General features: G+C 54.0%; 1 protein-coding gene across 2 annotated transcripts; it reads left to right on the top strand.

Moving 5' to 3' along the window:
- Window positions 1-5,184: 5,184 nt before the first annotated feature.
- LOC129480636 (synaptotagmin-15) lies at window positions 5,185-17,536 on the top strand. Of its 2 annotated transcripts, XM_055274635.2 has the most exons (8): window positions 5,185-5,241; window positions 6,220-6,427; window positions 6,939-7,081; window positions 7,940-8,235; window positions 9,773-9,943; window positions 10,537-10,657; window positions 11,638-11,817; window positions 13,542-17,536. In XM_055274635.2, exons 1-8 carry the CDS (start codon window positions 5,235-5,237, stop codon window positions 13,682-13,684), a joined length of 1,269 nt encoding a protein of 422 aa, XP_055130610.1. In that variant the 5' UTR covers window positions 5,185-5,234; the 3' UTR covers window positions 13,685-17,536. The 2 variants fall into 2 exon arrangements, with proteins under 2 accessions (XP_055130610.1, XP_063493987.1); XM_063637917.1 differs by lacking the exon at window positions 11,638-11,817.
- Window positions 17,537-18,847: the final 1,311 nt, after the last annotated feature.

Raw genomic sequence — 18,847 nt, 5'->3', positions numbered from 1 at the left:
GCTCCATCCTCTCTGGCTCCTCCACGTGGGGCTCTCCATGGCCCCAGACTTAGCTCCTTCTGCTCAACAACTCCTGCCAGAAAGGGGGTGTCTCTTCCCCAGTACATCCCACAAAATTCCAGTGTGGATCCTGATTAGCCTCTTGCAGGGGGTGGTGGGGTCACAGGCCCATCCCTGAACCTGTCACTGCGGCCAGAAATGAACTAGGCTGAGCAGCCAGGCCTAGGTCATGGACAAAGCCCTAGAATAGGGGTGAGGAGGGGAGTGCCAGGTACTGTGTGGACAGGGAAGGGGAAGAAAGTTGTTCCCTCCAGAAGGAAGGCAGGGTTCTGGTGCTGGTTGAGAGGAGGCAGGGGAGCAGGAGGGCAGGAAGCAGAAACCACACCCAAGGGCAGGAAGGAGCCACAGGCCCAAGTCCACCCTGCCAGTCGGAGTGACTGTCTGCAGGAGGAGACACAATTTGGAGCCAGCATGTTTCAGTGGGGGACGAGAGGTTCTGATCCAACAAGGAGAGATACTCCCTCCAAGCTCCTCAAAAGAAGGGGCTGGAGGAAATTAAGTCTGAGGCCGCCATAGCAGAACCAAAGAGCAGACAGGATGCTGGCAGGGGAACCCTCCCCTTCCTCACAAAGAAGGACCTGGGCTGACCTGGTGCAATTTGCATGAACTTGAGAAACACAGTCTTCCACATGCTTCTCAGCGTGGCCTTTATCCTGCTATGGCCTCTGCGTTCCTCAGTGATGAGAGATGACACTTCCTTAGACAGGGATGATTCTTAAGGTTAATTGAAAGTGGCCTTTCTTGTAATCATCTGCTGCACTGAATTATTAATCACTTGCAGGCATTTGCAGGTCTTTAAACTCTTGGACTTCCTGCAGCCCTCCTTGGAAGTGCTTTTGCCATGGAAATAAAACTTCCGCTTGGCCATGAAAGACAGAACCCATGTCTGCTGCTGTTTCCAGGCTTCCTAGCTCCAGAGACACGGGGAAGAACAAGGTCTGAAAACAGGAAGCAGAGCCAGAGCTGCTGCCAGACCCTGGATGCCTTTCTGTTCTGGGGAGCTGGCTCCAGGCCAGCCAGGTCTCAGAGCCCCTGGGCAGTGGATGCAGGGGAGGCTGCCCAAAGTTCCTGTGGTTCTTTGCCTGTTTGCCTGGTTCACGGTCAGCACCACAGGATAGGGTCTCCTGGGTCCTTGCCCTACAGCTGGTCACTAGTGAAGAAGGAGCCAGGTGCCAGGCCTAGATCCACCACTTAGTGGGTGGGCCAGGAAGCCTCTATGATTCAGTTTCCTCGTCTGAGGAGGTGGTCATGACCCTGCGGGGCAGACATGAGGCAGGGCTCCATGGGATCGTGTACATCAGGCCTGCATCTCAATGCTCAGAACATCAGGAGCAGCAAGAAAGATGAGCTCCCTCCTGCCACCTGCTTTTACCTTCCAGTGGAGGAAGATTGACTCAAAACTCAGTGGGCTGGCTGGCTGTGTAAGGATTTTGCAGATAGAGCTGGCAGCATGATTTTGCAGACCCCAGAAGCTGGTCTGCAGGACCAGTTCAGGGAGCTCCTGTTGGGCCCTAAATTGTGAGCCCAGGATGTGTATGATGCATGGACAATGTGGGCAGAAGCTGGGGCAGCTCATCCCGATGGCACAAGCCCTTCATCTGCCATTCAGCACAGCCTCAGCCCTGGAGGTGGATACTGGCAATGCCAAGCTGAATAAGACACGGCCCCCTGCCTTCTTGGAGGCCCTGGGCTGCCAGGAAGAGTGAGGCAGCAGTCTCAGGCACAGAGTCCCGTATTCAGCATGGTAGCTGCAAGGACCATGAGGACAAGGAGGGGATGATGAAGGGTTTCACAGAAGGCAAGATGCTGCGGGTTCATCTTGAAACATGAGCAGTGGAGAAGGAGGGTGGGAGGGGCATTGAGTATTTCAGACAGGGAGAGAGCAGCATAGTGGGAAAGATCAGTGCATACGCAGAGCCGTGGAAGTAGCTGCACCAGTCTGGGCACAAGCACTGCAGAGAGATGGGTGGTGGGGGGATGAGAATGGGAGGGGAGCCTGGAAGACAACAGCTGGGAAGGGGAGTGGGTGCAGCATGGAATCTGAAGAGCTGAGAGGAGGCCCACACAGAGCTCCAGATGAGAGGTGATGGAGGGCTGGGCGAGGCTTTTGCCATGACACAGATGGACAGAGGAGGAACAGCTGTCAGGACTTGGTGACACAGAGAAAGATGGGGACTTTGGAAAAGCACAGCATGGGGGTCGAGAGATGGCAGCTCTGGGCCTGGGACTCAGGAAGTGCCAGAAGAGATTCCTTTTCAAAAAACATCCCACTACCCAACTCCACCCCCAGAACAGCCTGAGTACAGCTCAGGCGCAATCATGGAGGCAGCTGGTGTGGATGCCATGCCCCATTGGGGTGGTCAGGTGGGGGTGCATGGCAGCTGGGGGAAGGGGTCAAGATAGCTGACGGGTTCCATGTAGGGGTCCCCTGAGCCTTGCTAGCTGCCTGAGTCCAGTGTTGAGGCACACTGAGCTCTAGACAGAGGAAGGGGAAATGTAAGCCACCCCTCCCAGGGTACCGCATGGACAACATGGTCCACACAATGGTCCTAGAGACATCACGTCCTCATCCCCCAACCCCATGACTACATGGCAAAAGGGGCTTTGCAGGTGTGATTAAGTTAACGATCTTGAGATGGGGGTGGTAGTTATCCTGGATTATCTGATGAGCCTCTTATAGAGAAACGCCACACTCTGAGATGAATTCAGGAGTCCTTTATTAGCCGGCAACCGAGAGATGGCTAGTGCTCAAAATTCTCTCCGCCCCGAAGAAAGGGCTAGATTTTCTTTTGTACTTTGGTTTAGAAAGGGGAGGAGGAGCCTAGCTGAAGCAATCTTACAGAAGCAAAACAGGCAAAAAGTTAAAAGACAAATGGTTACGGGAAAACAAACAGTTCCAGGTGCAGGGGTTTTAAATCCATCACAAGGTGATAGATGCAGGGGCTTTGGGTACCATCAACCGGACACAAATGTGGGGGCTTAGGGTACTATCAACTGGGCAAATTCCTGGGAACTGCGGATATAGCTTGCCACAGTATCTTATCTGTTAATTGCATTCTTTGATGTGCTGGGAGTCAGCTTGCACAAGTTAAGTCCTCGAGGAAGGGGGGTGGGTAAGGGGCTGCAAGTCAAGGAGCCAAAATGGAGTTTGTCTAGCTCTCTCAGCTAAGGGACAGTCAATTCAGGTTAAAACAAGGTAGGGTATCACACTTACAAGAGGGAGGCAGAAAGAGTTGATGTGAAATGACCCGGAGTGGGAGAGGTTAGAAAAGGCTGTGCTGCCGGCTTTGAAGACAAAGGAAAGGTCCACTAGCTGGCAGCCTCTAGGAGCTGCAAACGCTGGGAAACAGCTCCCTTGCCTCCAGAAGGCATAGGCTCTGCCAACCCAGTTTAGATTCCCGACCCCCAGAACTGTGAGATAATATGAGTGTGGCTTAAACTACTCAATCTGTGGTACTTTGTTGCAGGGGCAACAACAAACATACAGACATCTAAGTCAGACCCGAGGCCTTCGGTGGGACCCAGGCCCCATTTCCTGAGACACCTGCCCCCACAGCGACCTCGGGGAAGCAGAAGTTGGGGAGGATTCTCCAGACACCCCAGACTGTCTCCAAGTAGAGCCGAGAGCCAGTTAAGCGCACAGCTGAGGACAGTTACTGGGTGAAGAGGCCTGGGTCTCCGCCTTCTCATGGCTCCACCGCCCAGACCCTAGAAGGGGAGTGGCTGCGGCCTGTGCACCCTGGCGCTGAGGGCTCCCAGACCCGGCCCAGTGGGGCACCCCAGTTCACCACCCTCCCCGCCTTAGGTGAGCCAAAGCCCAGGCAGGGTGGAGCCTCACGCACACTGACTGCCCCCTAGGACAGGCACAGGTGACACGGGGGTGTGGGACCTAGGTTATGACTCTGGACACAACCTTCAGGACTGTAAAACGAGAAGGCCCATCTCCCCAAAACACGCACTCCCCCACAACCACCCCTTCCCCCCACACACACACTCCCCTGCACCACAGATACACACATTCCTTTCGCTCCCCACTCAGACGCCTCGAGGTCTCAGATGCTCCCCACCGGAGCCTCGGCAGGGGAACCATAGGGGCGCGGCCAGGGCGCGCCGAGGGGTGACCAGAGAGTACGCGCAGCAACCTTACTCCCGCCTTTCCCGCAAGGCGCGTTCGCCAGCCTGGACTAGTGGGCACGGGCCCTGCGTTCTAATAATCACCATAATAATAGGCGCTGGGGGTACAGAGGGGACCCAGGCGACGCTGGCCTCCATCCGATAACCACCGTAACAGGGGCTGGGCTGCGCCGCTCCTCCGCTCTAAGTGCTCCTTACATGCTTCGTAAGTTACCGGCAGGCCTGTCGCCCTTACGAGAGCCCCTCACGGACATTAACCCAATTGAGAAGACTGAACCCAAAGTGCGGACGTTAAATTGTCACAAATCGCAGGGCTGGCAAGTGAGGAAGCTGAGTTGGAACCCAGGAGCTTCTGGAACCCGCTCCAGAATCGCGCTCTGGACCGTTTTGTCCGCTGAGAGCGAACGGGTGCGCGAGCGCCGTATCCCTGCCCAAGGCCGTCAGGCGGGCAGCGCTGGGGCCCGGGACCCGCGCGGAGACTCAGCCCCGGGATCCGGGAAGGCTCCCTCAAGCCGGGGTCAGAGCTGTGCCTGGAGGGGCCTTGGCTTGCGGAGGATCTGGGAGGGCGGGGCTCAGTCCTGGCCATCAGGTGTGAGGGGTCGGGTGCGGAGCCCTGTGTCAGACGCGGCGGTGAAGGCTGTAGCTCTGCTCTCCGGGATGGGGGTGGTACTCTCACCCCACCCTGCCCCAAGTCGCAGGGAGCCCCGGGCGCCCCTGGCACTGGCGTCCGGGACCCGCCCTGGCCGGAGCCCTGCGGTTTCCGGGAGCTCACGGTCGGCTCTGCGCCCCTCCACCCTCCGGGCCTGGGCCTGGGCCAGGGACGGGCTGGGGCGGGACTGCGGCCTCGGGGCGCTGGGTCCCTGCCCCTGCCGTGCACTGCGCGGCTCCCCGCGCCGCAGCTGGGCACCGGCGCCACCACTGACCGCCCCCGCGCCCGCCCCCGCGCCCGCCCGACGGCGCCCCGCAGCGCTTTAAGAGCCGGCCTGGCAGCCCAGCCCCAGCCGCCCAGACCGGCGAGACCAGCCTGCGGTAGCAGCCCCATGGCGGGTAAGCGAGCCTTCCCTCCCCAGCCCAGCCCCGTCCCCTCTGCGACCCTTCCAGCACTTGCCTCCGCCCCGCCGTCCCCGCTGGGGCGCAGCGCCTGCCCTGCCCGGCCTCGGCGCGCTCTTGGAGGGGCACTGGGATGGAGTGGAGGCTGAGGCCCGCTCTTTGCGGTCGGTTGCGGCTTAGGAGGTGTGGGGGGTCCCGCCTTCTCACCACCCCACCCAGTGCAGATCCCTGAGACCGGGATGCCCCGCGGCCGCGCATCACCCTAAGGGAGGCACCTTTTTGGCCAGCGGTTGGAACCCAGCGTCTGAGCACCCCCGGGGCGAAGCCTCCTAGGTCCCGCAAATGCGGATGTGTGAGGGCCAGCAGCAAAGGGGCCTTGCCCCTTCTTCCTCCCCACCCCGTCCACCGCCTCCCACCAACTCCCCTAAGCGCGTGCTCACCTTGATAGAGGGCTAGGGGAGGGAGCCGGTGTTAGAGAAGAGTCCAGCCTTGCAGCAGGTTCCAGGGCCCCAGAGAATAGAGGTCTGATTGCAGACCAGGGGGAAGGTACCTTTCAGGGCTTTCCTTAACTGACTGCGTCCACACCCCAGCTCCCCTCCTGGCCTCAACAGGAGCCCAGGGGATATGGAGGTTCTGGTGAGGGCAGGTTTGATTTCTACTCAGAAGCGCAAGGAAATGGCTTCTTTAAGCCAGAATCCCAAGGGCAGGGCCAGCTGTTTTCCAAGGAAAACTAGAAGGTTCTGCCCCGGGCTTTCAGACCCTGGGGTAAACGGCTTCTCCTCTGAGAAGTGGCGGAACCCAGCCAGCAGCATCCCTCCGGGAACCCGTCCCCAGCAGGCCTGCTCCTATCACTCCTGAGATCAAACCCAGAGGCAGAGTTGCTGCCCCAGTTCTGCCCCAGCAGGCCAGGGCTGTGAGGGAGAGTGGCTTTCCCAGGCAGGCAGGCATCACAGTACTGGTGGTCTCTGCCCCCAGAGCAGCTGGCCCTGGTGATTGGGGGCACCGTCGGGGGGCTGCTGCTTCTGCTGCTGTTGATCGGGGCAAGCTGCTGTCTGTGGAGAAGGTTCTGTGCCACCCTCACCTATGAGGAGCTGCCTGGGACACCAGCCATAGCCACCGCGGCTGCCTCCAGTGGGCAGTGGGACAGGCCCTGCCAGCCACATGCTAGGACCGAACTGAGCAGGTGAGGCAGGATGTGGGGCCAAGTGCGCCCCTGGAATTTCCCTCGGGGTGGGGTCAAAAAGGAAAGTTCTGTTTATGGGGGTGCCTCTTCTATGCTGCTTTGGTGCTGGGAGCTATCACAAAGAAACCCCAGAAACCTCACATCAGCTATTAGGCAGGTGTTATGAAACCCATGTTCCAGGTGAGGAAACTGAGGCTCAGCGCACATAAGCAACAGGTCCAGAGAACACAATCAGTAAGTGGCAGAACAGGAATCCAAACCCAGACTGGCTGACACTGTCAGGGGCTGTGTTCCTTCTCCAAATCCCACTGCTGTGTGTGTGTGTTTGTGTGTGTGTGCGTGTGTGTGTGTGTGTTGCCTGATATGGGCCCAGAAAATGGTGCCCTGGCCTTCTCCTGGCTCCCGATGGCTTTTCTTCCTCCATCCCCTGGTGCTCAACCGTCCTGGCTGAGCGCTCTGAGACCACACCATTTACTTGCCACCTACATGTTGTCTCCCTGACTCTGGACAGGCCACCAGCTGTGCCATTCGTGGTGCCCCCAACCCTTCAAGGCCGAGATTGGGTGCCCCTGCACAGTGGAGAGTGGGCCCATGCCCCATGGGACCCCTGCCTGGCATCAGAGCTGCTGCCTCACACCCCCAGCGGCGGCCTTGGTGAGTGTCCTTGCCAGGGCTGCCCAGAGGTCAGGGTCTGCTCGGGTGGCCCCATCTGCTTTCACCAGCTTGGCTCTGGAACACAACCTGAACCAGCCAGGGATGCCAGGGTTGCCCAGGGACCACTCTTTCTGGGTGCTTTCATTTATGAAGTGCTTGCTGCACCCCATGAGGGTGAGATACAGCCTTGGGTGCTGATTTGGAGTGAGACCTCACCAAGACTCTGAGGGGGAGGAATTATCACCCCATTTTACATAGTCTTAACTGAGGCCGTAAGCAACAGATTGGAATTGGAACCCAGGCATGCCATGTATAGAACTTGTGCTGGGTCCCACTCTAGGATGATGGGTTGGTTGACCAAGAGGACAGAATGGTAGGGGCTGCAAACACAGCTTTCTGCCACCTCTTTGCCCTGAAGATCTACCAAGAGACCATCCCAGGAACCACCCAATAATCACCTTGGCCCTTCTAATTTGAAGAGGAAGAAGAAAGGCAATGTTTTATCGCTGAGTCATTCCCTAGACACCATGGAAGGGGCTAGGCCAGGTGATGGGCACTGTGTCCTTGAAACAGGTCCTGACCTCCAAGGATGGGGGCCAATCCCAGGGGGCAGGACTCTGCTAGGATCCCCAGCCTGGCCATGCAATGCCTTCATGCTGAGAAAGCTTCCTGGAGGAGCTGCACCAGAGAGAGGGGATGTGTTTAGCCTGGTGAGGAGAGTGGGGCGGATGTGGTCAGGCCAGCTGAGGCTCAGCAGAGACGGATGGGCCAGGATGGGGATGGGTGCCCAGAGCTTGCCACTGTCTCCCATGCCCCTGCCTTCCTCTGGCCTGCCAGCCCTCCCACCCTCTGTTATAGGAGATGCATGTATTGTGGGGGCCATCAACCCAGAGCTGTACAAGTTCCCAGAGGACAAAAGTGAGACCGACTTCCCCGACGGCTGCCTGGGGCGGCTGTGGTTCTCAGTGGAATACGAGCAGGAGGCCGAGCGGCTGCTGGTGGGCTTGATCAAGGCACAGCACCTGCAAGCCCCCTCGGAGACCTGCAGCCCCCTGGTGAAGCTCTACCTGCTGCCCGATGAGCGGCGCTTCCTCCAGTCCAAGACCAAACGCAAAACCTCCAACCCGCAGTTTGACGAGCACTTCATCTTTCAGGTACAGCCTCTGGAGCAGGCAGGGTCTGTTGCCCTCCGCGTTGCTGGGAAGGTGCAGACCTACAGGAGAGCCCAGCCTCCTGTACCAGCCAGGGCCCTGTAGCTCCCGGGACCCTTGATGCCACCAGCTCTGCTTTACCTAGTCTGCTAGGTTAAGGCCTATAGGAGCTGATCCCTGATAGAGGGGCAGGGGAGAGACTTGGTGAGTGGTGACCAGAAGCCTGGGCTCCCCTGTCCTGACTGTCTGGAGGAGAGTGGGTGAGAACACAATTTTAGAGCAACTACTGAATGCCAGGCCCTGGCCTATGGGGCTCAGGGGAATTATCCCAAAGGCCTGGAGCAGTATGGGGTTTCTGGCAAGTTTATCCCAGGAAGGCAAGACAGGCCTCAGTGTGAGTGCAGGAGCTTCCTGTGCTGTCAGAGGCCAGCGCGGGGCCCGAGTGGCCTCCCAGGGTGGGTCTGGTGCCTTGCTGCACTTTGGGCTGGCCGGCTCAGGCTCTGGAGGTGGAGAGTCTGTTGGGGCACCGAGCGAGTTTCACAGGGGCCTGGGAGCCTTAGCAGGTGACTGGGGGCCCTTAGGGGAAGGAGTCATCGAGACCTGCCAAGAGGCCTTGGACAAACATGTTCTCAAGAGCTGGGTGGCAAGCTAGGCAAGAGGTGAGGTGCAGCCAGTCAGCTTTCGGGAGGAGTGTGACTGCCGAGGCCAGGGCCATCACTTGTGCCTTCCGCCCTGGCTGAGAGCTGGGAAGAGGGGTGCCGTCGGGCCTGGTCCCGGGCCGTCTTTCTGAGGCCAGGGCTGTGAGAATTCACAGGTGAATTGCTCTTCTCGAGACATCAGAATCCAAGGCTGCAGCCTTGCTGACGTGCAACACGTCATGCTTGCAGGCTAATTTTTCTTAGCTCATCACTTCCCCACTCTATCTCTCCCCAGCTTGATCCAGTCCCTCTGTGGAAAAGGGAGAAAGGGAAAGAAAGGAAAATCAATATTAATGGGCCATCTGCTGTAGGTCAGACACTGTGATTGGGGTTTTACAACCAGAGAGGAAGATCCATGATCCCCATTTCACAGGCGAGAAGGCCAAATCTCAGGGAGGGGAGGGCTGGCATGCCCAGCTCTGACAGCAGAGACAGGCTGGTGCCCCGGGCTCCTGGGCCTTTGCTACAGTGCAGGGTGGTGGCGGGGCCACACTCACCGTGCAGCCATGTCACTTGGTGCTCCGGTTAAACGGCAGATTTCAATTCATGGGTCTGGGCTGGGGCCCAAGATCCTGCATTTCTAACAGGGCTCCAAGTGGTGGTGGACGCTACAGGTCCTCGGACCACACTCTGTGTAGCAAGGTCCTGGCACCTACCTCCACTTTCCAGGGGTACACGGCTCTGCTGCTGAGAAGGGTCCCCTGAAAATGCCTAGGTTTGGGGATGTGGGTCCCTGGTTGAGACACCCGTTCCCAAAAGCACCCATGTCCAGAATAACGAGTCACACCATCCCATCCCCTACCCCCATGCCTGACTCTGGCTGGTGTCCTTGTCTCCCCCAGGTGTCCAGCAAGACCGTCACCCAGAGGGTGCTGAAGTTCTCCGTCTACCACGTGGACAGGCAGAGGAAGCACCAGCTCCTGGGCCAGGTGCTCTTCCCCTTGAAGAATGAGACCCTGGTGGGGGGCTGCCGGCGTGTCATCTGGAGAGACCTGGAGGCCGAGAGCCTGGAGGTATGGTCGATGTCACCATGGCTATGCCACTGAGCATCAGCCGGCAGGTGTGCACAGGGCCCAGTACCTGCTGGCGGCATCAGCCCTCAGCATCCCGCACACCACCCTACAACAGTGACTCAGGGAGGAGGGCCCAGGCCCTGAGCAGCATGGGACAGGGGGGAACAGATATGCCCCTGGGCAGGGAGGGGCTGCTTGAGGTCCTGTTGTCACACTGGCCATCAGACTCCCTGGAGCAACCTGAAATATCCACATTTGGATTCTTGTCTAGGTTAGACAGCTATGAGAGATGACACCACAAATGGTCCAGCGCAGGGAAATGTTTCCCCCAGCCCATCACCCCCCGGGAAGGCCCCAGCTGGCTCAGACCTGGGTGTGACTCCTTAGCTCTGGTCCACAGGACTGCACAAGCTCCTTAAACTCTCCAGACCACAGTTGCCCCATCCTTAAAATGGCAGTGGAACTCAAAGGAGACCATGCGGGTGTGTCGCATGGATCGCTAGGAGGAAGCGGGAGGCTCTCTGGGGGTTCTGTGACCCCTTTGGCACTTGCCAGAGTAACAGGGTGGGGTGGTTCCATCTTGGCCTCCCCAGCCCCCCTCGGAGTTTGGCGACCTCCAGTTCTGCCTCAGCTACAACGACTACCTGAGCCGCCTGACGGTGGTTGTGCTGCGTGCCAAGGGCCTCCGGCTCCAGGAGGACAGAGGCATTGTCAGTGAGTTTCTCCCTTTCCTCCTGGGGAAGGTCCCGCCCACCGAGCTTACAGCCTGGCGCTACAGTCCAACCTCACCCCTGACCATCCAGTTTCTGCTTGCATACACCCTATCACGGAGCGCTCACTACCTCACAAGACGTGCTGTCCCTCGGTCGACAGTTCGGTGCAGGAAGCCTCTTCCTGTGTTGAACCCAAAGCTGTATCTCCTTGGCCTCCCCTACTGAGGGTTCTAACCCAGCCACAATACCAGGCCCTGCCCCTCCTGTTTCCTGAGGCAGCGTCTTGGCTCTTTGAACTGTCCTGCCCGCCTCCACCTCCACCTTTCCATCAGCGGCATGGGTCCAGTTCCTCCAGGGTGAGGCCTGCACCTCCCTCCCCCCAGGGGAAGAGCCCCCGACTCAATGGGCACTGATGCTTGGCCTCCCAGAACCCAGGAGCTGCAGGAGGGGAGGCCTTGGTTCACCCCACATGTCCCACCCCATTTGGGCTCACCCCACACATCCCACCCATCCCAGTGAAGTGGTGGTGGTCAGCCACCTTGTTCACATCTGGGGTCACCGTAAGCCAGGCGGGATCCAAACCTTCCACTGTGACTCTGACCCTCACCCACCAAATCTTAGCCCTCTGTACAAGGTGTTTAAGGGGTCCCAGGGGGCCTGGGGGCCCAGTGAGCAGCCCCCCAACAGGGAGGGACAGGCATGTGGTGCCAGGCTGTGGTAAACTAGGGCCTGCCGGAGCCGTGGGTACTTTGCTGATGCAAAGAGGAAGGAAAAGGAAGGGAGCGGAGCCCCGCCTGGGCCGCAGGGCAGTGCACTCCTCAGCCGGCTTCCTCTGGTCACGCCCGCAGGGCCGCAGCACTGTGTGAGGGGTGGGGCCCTGGCACCTAGCTTGGGCACGTGCCCTCCTAGCCGGACCTCCCACAGGCAGGGGCTCGGCTCCCGCCCGCCTCTGCCAGCCCACTAGTGCTCACCGTTCCCCAGGTGTGTTTGTCAAAGTGTCTCTGATGAACCACAACAAGTTTGTCAAGTGCAAGAAGACTTCAGCTGTGCTGGGCTCCATCAACCCTGTGTACAATGAGACCTTCAGCTTCAAGGCCGATGCCACCGAGCTGGATACCGCTAGCCTCAGCCTGACCGTGGTGCAGAACACGGAAGGGGACAGTAAGGCCACACCCTACCCCGGGCTGCTGGGACAGGGACCACAAGGGGCTGCCAAGTGTTCAGGCAGAGTGAGTGCCTCCTGTCCTGACCTCAGAAGGAGCTGTACGAGCTCCCTCCCTGGTTAAGGAAACTAACTCAGAAAGGAAACTGCTCAGAAAGGCTGAAATACTTGCCCAAGGCCTGGGTTTCATGCCCAGCTTTAGTCCAGTTGAGCTCTGTCTGTGGCACCCTAGAAACAGGTTAAGCAGCCGGGCATGCTGGCTCACATCTGTAATCCCAGCACCTTGGGAGGCCAAGGTGGGTGGATCACTTGAGCTCAGGAGTTCAAGACCAGCCTGGCCAACATGGTGAAACTCCCATCTCTACTAAAAATACAATAATTAGCTGGGCGTGGAGGCACACGCTTGTAATCCCAGCTACTTGGGAGGCTGAGGCGGGAGGATCTCTTGAACCCAGGAGGCAAGGCTGCCGAATCTGTCAAAAAAAATAAAAGGGCCGGGCACAGTGGCTCACGCCTGTAATCCCAGCACTTTGGGAGGCCAAGGTAGACAGATCATGAGGTCAGGAGATCGAGACCATCCTGGCTAACACGGTGAAACCATGTCTCTACTAAAAATACAAAAAATTAGCTGGGCGTGGTGGCTGGCACCTGTAGTCCCAGCTACTCGGGAGGCTGAGGCAGGAGAATGGCATGAGCCTGGGAGGTGGAGCTTGCAGTGAGCCGAGATGCACCACTGCATTCCAGCCTGGGTGACAGAGCGAGACTTTGTCTCAAAAAAAAAAGAAAGAGGTTGGCTGGGTGCAGTGGCTCACACCTATAATCCTAGCACTTTGGGAGACCGAGAGGGGTGGATCATGAGGTCAAGAGATCAAGACCATCCTGGCCAACATGGTAAAATTCCGTCTGTACTAAAAATACAAAAGTTAGCTGAGCGTGGTGGTGCACGCCTGTAGTCCCAACTACTCGGGAGGCTGAGGCAGGAGGATCGCTTGAACCCGGGAGGCAGAGGTTGCAGTGAGCTAAGATCGTGCAGCTGCACTCCAGCCTGTCCACAGAGCGAGACTCCGTCAAAAAAGAAAAGAAAAAGAAAGAGGTTAAGCAATGGCCTCTGCTGCCCTCTCCTGGAGCAAATCACCCGAGAGAGTGGGAGGGACCAGGGCTTCCACCAGCCCAGGGACCTGGTGCTCTGACCTTCCTCGTGCCCTCTAGATGAGCCTTTGGGGTTCTGGGCAAGTTCTGTCAGCCAGCTCTCCCACACTGCCCCACACCCCAGCACCCACTGCCACTCTGGGGAAACAGAGCCATCAGGCCATGGCTGGCCACATGGCCTGGACTTAAGACCCTTCTCCACGGTGGCCAGTGAACGTTACTGCTGAATGTACTCTTGGATGGCCGAGGCCTTCTTTCTAGAGGGGCCCTTTCCTCCCTCAGCTCTTTGGCATAAGGCAGACTTAATACGGCCCTACAGAAGGGTGTGGGGCAGAGCTGGTTGCCCTCAATGAGAGAGTCTCTTTCAGGGCTCTCCTTCCTCCCAATCTCCCAGGGGGAGAAGCAGCCCTTCCAGCTGCAGAGCAAAGGCAGGGCCCCTTTGGAGGCTGTCAGCTCCCACTCAGAGAGGAGGGGAGTTGCTACTTCCTCCTGGGGAGCAGGAGGGAGGAAGGGAGGTCATTGGGGACGTGGCTTCTGTGCTCAGGAGCACACCGGTGCTCTCCCTTCCCTGCAGAGAGCCAGCAGCTGGGCCGAGTGGTGGTGGGCCCCTACATGTACACCCGCGGCAGAGAGCTGGAGCACTGGGACGAGATGCTCAGCAAGCCCAAGGAGCTGGTGAAGCGCTGGCATGCGCTCTGCCGCACCACGGAGCCCTGACCCTTCGCCCAGCACCGCGGTTCCGCTTTGGGAGCTGACCATCCTCGCAGTTGCACGTGACAGCCACAGCCACGCTCATGGACGTTTCATCCAACAGCTCCCTGAGCTGCCAGGCCAGCCCGAGCCGGGAGGACGTGAGTGCTGAAGTGCAGGAGAGAAGAGGGGACAAAGAAGCCCTGGCCCAGTCAGTGACTCTGGCCATACAGCCTTCCGTAACACTCCCTCCTCCTTACCTGCGGGGCTGCCTGGGCTCGGAATCCCAGCTCCTGGTCCTCACAGCCCTGATTTGTACCAGAATCTCAGGTGCTCAGAAGAAAGATCCTGTTTAGTGATGACCCACCTCTACCTGCTGAATGGACGTGCAGGGTAAACTTGGGGGCCTCCATCTGGGAAAGGTGATGATGTATTCATGCAGTCGATGACCCTCACTGCTTTTTCAGCCAGGGTTTCTCTGCCTTCTGCCTGGCAGAGAAAACACACTGCTATGGGGAAAATCACAGGGAGGGCGCTGTGACCAGCACGCCCAGGCACCAAGTGTCGGCATGGCTCACTGTGCTGAGTGGAGGCCTCCCTGAGCATTAGGTCCTCCACGGGGATGTGTCAAATGCCCTCCCACATTGTGTCAAGTCTGCCCATGGCCCACCCTCCCCCCGGTCCAAAACCACACAGCCCTGGTTCTCCAGCTGTTCTGCTGCTGTTTCTATGCTCTCCCTGATTAACAGCATTCAGTTCCTGGGCTCTCCCTTTGAGCAGGAAATGGTGAAAGCATGTGGCTACGGTATAGCCCACAGGGCTGAGATTGCTGTGTTGCAGTATTGATGTAAAATTTGTTAAGAAGGAAATACCCACAAATCACTGCCATCAACTCCCCAGAAGTTGCACTCAAGCTAGTGAGCAGCCCTTGTGCTTGTCACAGTTACCGTAACAGGCAGTGTGTATTTGCACCTGGTACCGTGCAGCCTACATGTCAACACATTGTTTTGCATAACTAGAACAGTACATGGAACCACTGTCTCTTTCTCGTTTTTCCTTCTTTTTCTTTTTTTATTTTATTTTATTTTTTTGAGACAGAATTTCCCTCTTGTCACCCAGGCTGGAGTGCAATGGCGTGATCTCGGCTCACTGCAACCTCTGCCTCCCAGGTTCAAGCGATTCTCCTGCCTCAGCCTCCCAAGTAGCTGGGATTACTGGCGCCCGCCACCATGCCTGGCTAATTTTTTTTATTTTTAGTAGAGACGGAATTTTACCATGTTGTCTAGGCTGGTCTCAAATTCCTGGCCTCAGGTGATCCACCTGCCTCAGCCTCCCAAAGTGCTGGGATTACAGGCATGAGTCACTGCACCTGGCCCGACCAGTATCTTTTTCTTATGCAGTGAAACAACTTTAGCAAAAGAGGCAATGAATGTTATACTGAGTTTGTACCTCTTTAACTCCACCTCCAATTTCTGTCAATCTACAAATACAAGTGTCGCCTGGCAGTGTTTCATATGGACAGAATATCTTGTGTTTGCTTTTGTCACTTATTTCACTTGCACGTTTTCTTTTTTTTTGTTTCGTTTTGGTTTTTTTGTTGTTGTTGTTGTTTTTTGAGACGGAGTCTCGCTCTGTCGCCCAGGCTGGACTGCAGTGGCATGCTCTAGGCTTACTGCAAGCTCCGCCTCCCAGGTTTACTTACGCCATTGTCCTGCCTCAGCCTCCCGAGTAGCTGGGACTACAGGCGCCCACCACCACGCCCCACTAATTTTTTTGTATTTTCAAGTGGAGACGGGGTTTCACTGTGTTAGCCAGGATGGTCTCGATCTCCTGACCTCAGGATCTACCCGCCTCGGCCTCCCAAAGTGCTGGGATTACAGGCGTGAGCCACCACGCCCGACCCACTTGCACATTTTCAAAGTAGTCCACAAAGCTGTAGTTTCTAATAGCTTCATAGCACACATGTAATAGGAGTTCTCTGTATGTTTATAGAGCAGGCTACTACAGTGGAACTGTTTCTGTTTCATCTGACATCCTGATAGATGCCAGCCACCCCCACATTCCAAGGTGAGATTTCTGACTAGCAGTGACTTTTCTAGGGCCACTTGGAAAAGTTGATAAGTATCCTTTTCTGCAGGACAGAGTAGGCTGGTATCTCTGACTCATCCCTGAAAAATCTAAATGGCAAGAGACTCGCTGGCTCTGTGCTCTGATGGGGAGGAGGTTGTTGTTTGGGCTCTTCTCTACAGACACAGTCAGGGCAAAAAGCATATGCGTGCTTCCCATGGGCCAGAGAGACCTGGCCTGGGTTGTCTCAAATCCTGTCCACAAGGCAACTACAGAAGAAAGAAGCCCTTTACATTTCCATAAAACACTTTAGAATCAGCTAGTCAATTTCCACAAAATAAAGTGCTAGAATTTGATTGGATTTAATTGATTATGTAGAACAATTTGGGGGCCATTTGACATCATTAAAATATTCAATCTTCGTATTCATTAACATGGTATATCTCTTCACTTTAAGTCTTTTGTATGTTTCTTAGAACTATTTTTGTGGTTTTCAGTAAAGTGTTCTTGCACATCCTTCAATAGATTTATTCTTAGGCGTTTTATACTTGTTTATGGCTAGTATATACAGATTCTGTTGCTACAAAACTATGTTGACCTTGTTATCCAGTGAGTGGCCTTATGACATTCATTTAAATTATAATAATTTGCAGATTATTTTTGTATAATCATGTCCTCTGTGAATGACAGTTTTATTTCTTCCTTCCTTAATCTTTATGCCTTATTTAGCTCTTGCCAAACTGCAGCGGCTGAGCAATTGGACAAGAAAAAGAAATAAAAGAGATCCAGATCATAAAGAAAGAAGAAAAACTATATCTGCACATGACATAATCTTGTCTATGGAAAATCCTAAGGAATCCACACACAAAAAAACTACTAGAGCTAATAAATTCGGCAAGGTTGCAAGTTATAAAATTGGTATACAGATTGCAGTGGCTAGGACCTCCAGCAGAATGCTGACTATAAGTAGTGATAGTGGGTATTCTTGTCTCATTCTCAATCTCAGGGGTGGTGGGTGTGGCATGGGGAGAGTTGTCAATATTCACCATGAAGTTTGATGGCTGTTATAGGATTTTTAATATACTCATTAACATATATTCTCGAGCTGTTAAAAAGATTTTTTTTAAATCGCAAATGAGGTTAAATTTCCCTCAAATACTTACTCTGCACCTTTTGAAATAATTTTCTTTTTCTCCTTTATTCTTTGGATGTGATGACTTATACTAATTGACTGTTGAATGTCAAACCAAACTCACATTCTTGTAATAGAAACCAGCGGGGTGTGTACGCGTTTATGTGTGTGTGCAGGTTTATACACACAAACACAATAATACTTGGACCTATTCATTTAAAATTTAGATTTATTAGAGGGAGCATGGCCATAAAATAAAATAAAATAAAATTTAGATTTAAGTTGAGCTCAGTGGCTCACATCTATTATCCTAGAACTTTGGAAGGCCAAGGCAGGTAGATTGTCTGAGCTCAGGAATTTGAGACCAACGTAGTGAAACTCGATCTCTACAAAACCACAAAAATTAGCCAGGTATGGTGTCACATGCCTGTTGTCCCAGCTACTTGGAGGGCTGGGGCAGGAGTATTGCATGAGCCCAGGAGGTTAAGGCTGAAGTGAGTCATGTTCACGCCACTGCACTACAGCCTGGATAACAAAGCGAGACTCTGTCTCCAAAAATAAAATAAGTAAGTAAATAAATAAATAAATAAAATTTAGGTTAATTTGCTGTTATATTTTTCAGGATTTTTGCAGCTATGTTTATGACAGACTTTCCTATAATATTCTTATCATAATGTTCTTGCACTTGAAAGAATGTGCATTCTGCAGTTGTGTGCAGGTGTTATATGTATTTCAACTGGGTCAAGTTTGTTAATCAGGTTGGTCAAATTATCTACATCTTTCCTGACATTTTTGTCTGTTTTTCTATAAATTACTGAGAGAGGCTAAAGCCTGCCACTATTATTATGAATTTGTTTATTTCTCTTTTGAGTTTTGTTAATTTTTGTTTTATGCATTTAGAGGTTGTGTTATTAGGCTCATACCCATTTAAAATTGACATTTTCTGGTAGAGTGAACCCTTTATTATGTGAAATGGCTTTCTCTACCACTCACAATGGTATTTTTTTCGCTTTCCCCCTTATTTTTGAATTTTTAGTGTTCTTATAATGATGTCATATCTCTTGAATAGAGTTGTTTTAATCAAGTCTGTCAATTTTTATCTTTTGTGTATTTCGTGAATTTACATTTATTGTAATTACTGATATAGTTGTGTTCATAAATACCATCTATTTGTTTCCATTTGTCTTACCCATTTTTGTTTTTATTTTTTTCTTTTCTGTTGCTTTCTTTCTGATTATTTTTTTAATTCCATTTCCCCCCTACCATTGGTTGCTACTTACATACTCTTTTATAATTTCTTTAGTGGTTTCCTCCACAGATTACAACTTCTGTATATTATTATAATCTAATACAAATTTTACTTTTTATTGTTTCCCAGACAATGCTATGATCTCACAATACTCAATCTCTATTTACCTCCATTCTACTCTTGCATGTATATTATTATTACTCATTTTAATGCCACATATATTTTACACCTAATGAGACATTATTATTATTGCTATGTGCAGTCAATATTCATTTGTATTCACCCACATATTCACTCTGTTGTTTTTTTATTATTTCCTGCATTTCTGTGATTCTGTCATAGGTCAGTTTCCTTCTACCTGAAGAATTCCCTTTAGTATTTTTTGTGTATGCACATCTGTTGGCAGCAAATTTTCTCAGGTTTTTTTGTGTTTTTTTGTTTGCTTGTTTTTGAGACAGAGTCTCACTCTGTCGCCCAGGCTGGAGTGCAGTGGCATGATCACGGCTCACTGTAGCCTCAACCTCCTAGGTTCAAGCAGTCCTCTCACCTCAGCCTCCCGAGTAGCTGGGACTACAGGCAGGCACCACCATACCTGGCTAATTTTTTTTGTATTTTTTGTAGAGAAGGGATTTCACCATGTTGCTCAGGCTGGTCTCAAACTCCAGAGCTCAAACAATGTACCTGCTTTGACCTCCCAAAGGACTGGAATTACAGGCCACCTCACCCAGCCTTTCTCAGTTTT

This window comes from Symphalangus syndactylus, chromosome 4 (genome assembly GCF_028878055.3).
Source record: "Symphalangus syndactylus isolate Jambi chromosome 4, NHGRI_mSymSyn1-v2.1_pri, whole genome shotgun sequence".
Lineage (NCBI taxonomy): Eukaryota > Metazoa > Chordata > Mammalia > Primates > Hylobatidae > Symphalangus > Symphalangus syndactylus.
This window is presented reverse-complemented; position numbering and strand designations above follow the sequence as displayed.

Excerpts from the sequence above, each read along its gene's own strand:
- LOC129480636 (XM_055274635.2), top strand. Across the intron at positions 8,236-9,772 it reads ACGAGCACTTCATCTTTCAG|GTGTCCAGCAAGACCGTCAC; the intron begins GTACAGCCTCTG and ends TGTCTCCCCCAG. Across the intron at positions 10,658-11,637 it reads GGAGGACAGAGGCATTGTCA|GTGTGTTTGTCAAAGTGTCT; the intron begins GTGAGTTTCTCC and ends ACCGTTCCCCAG.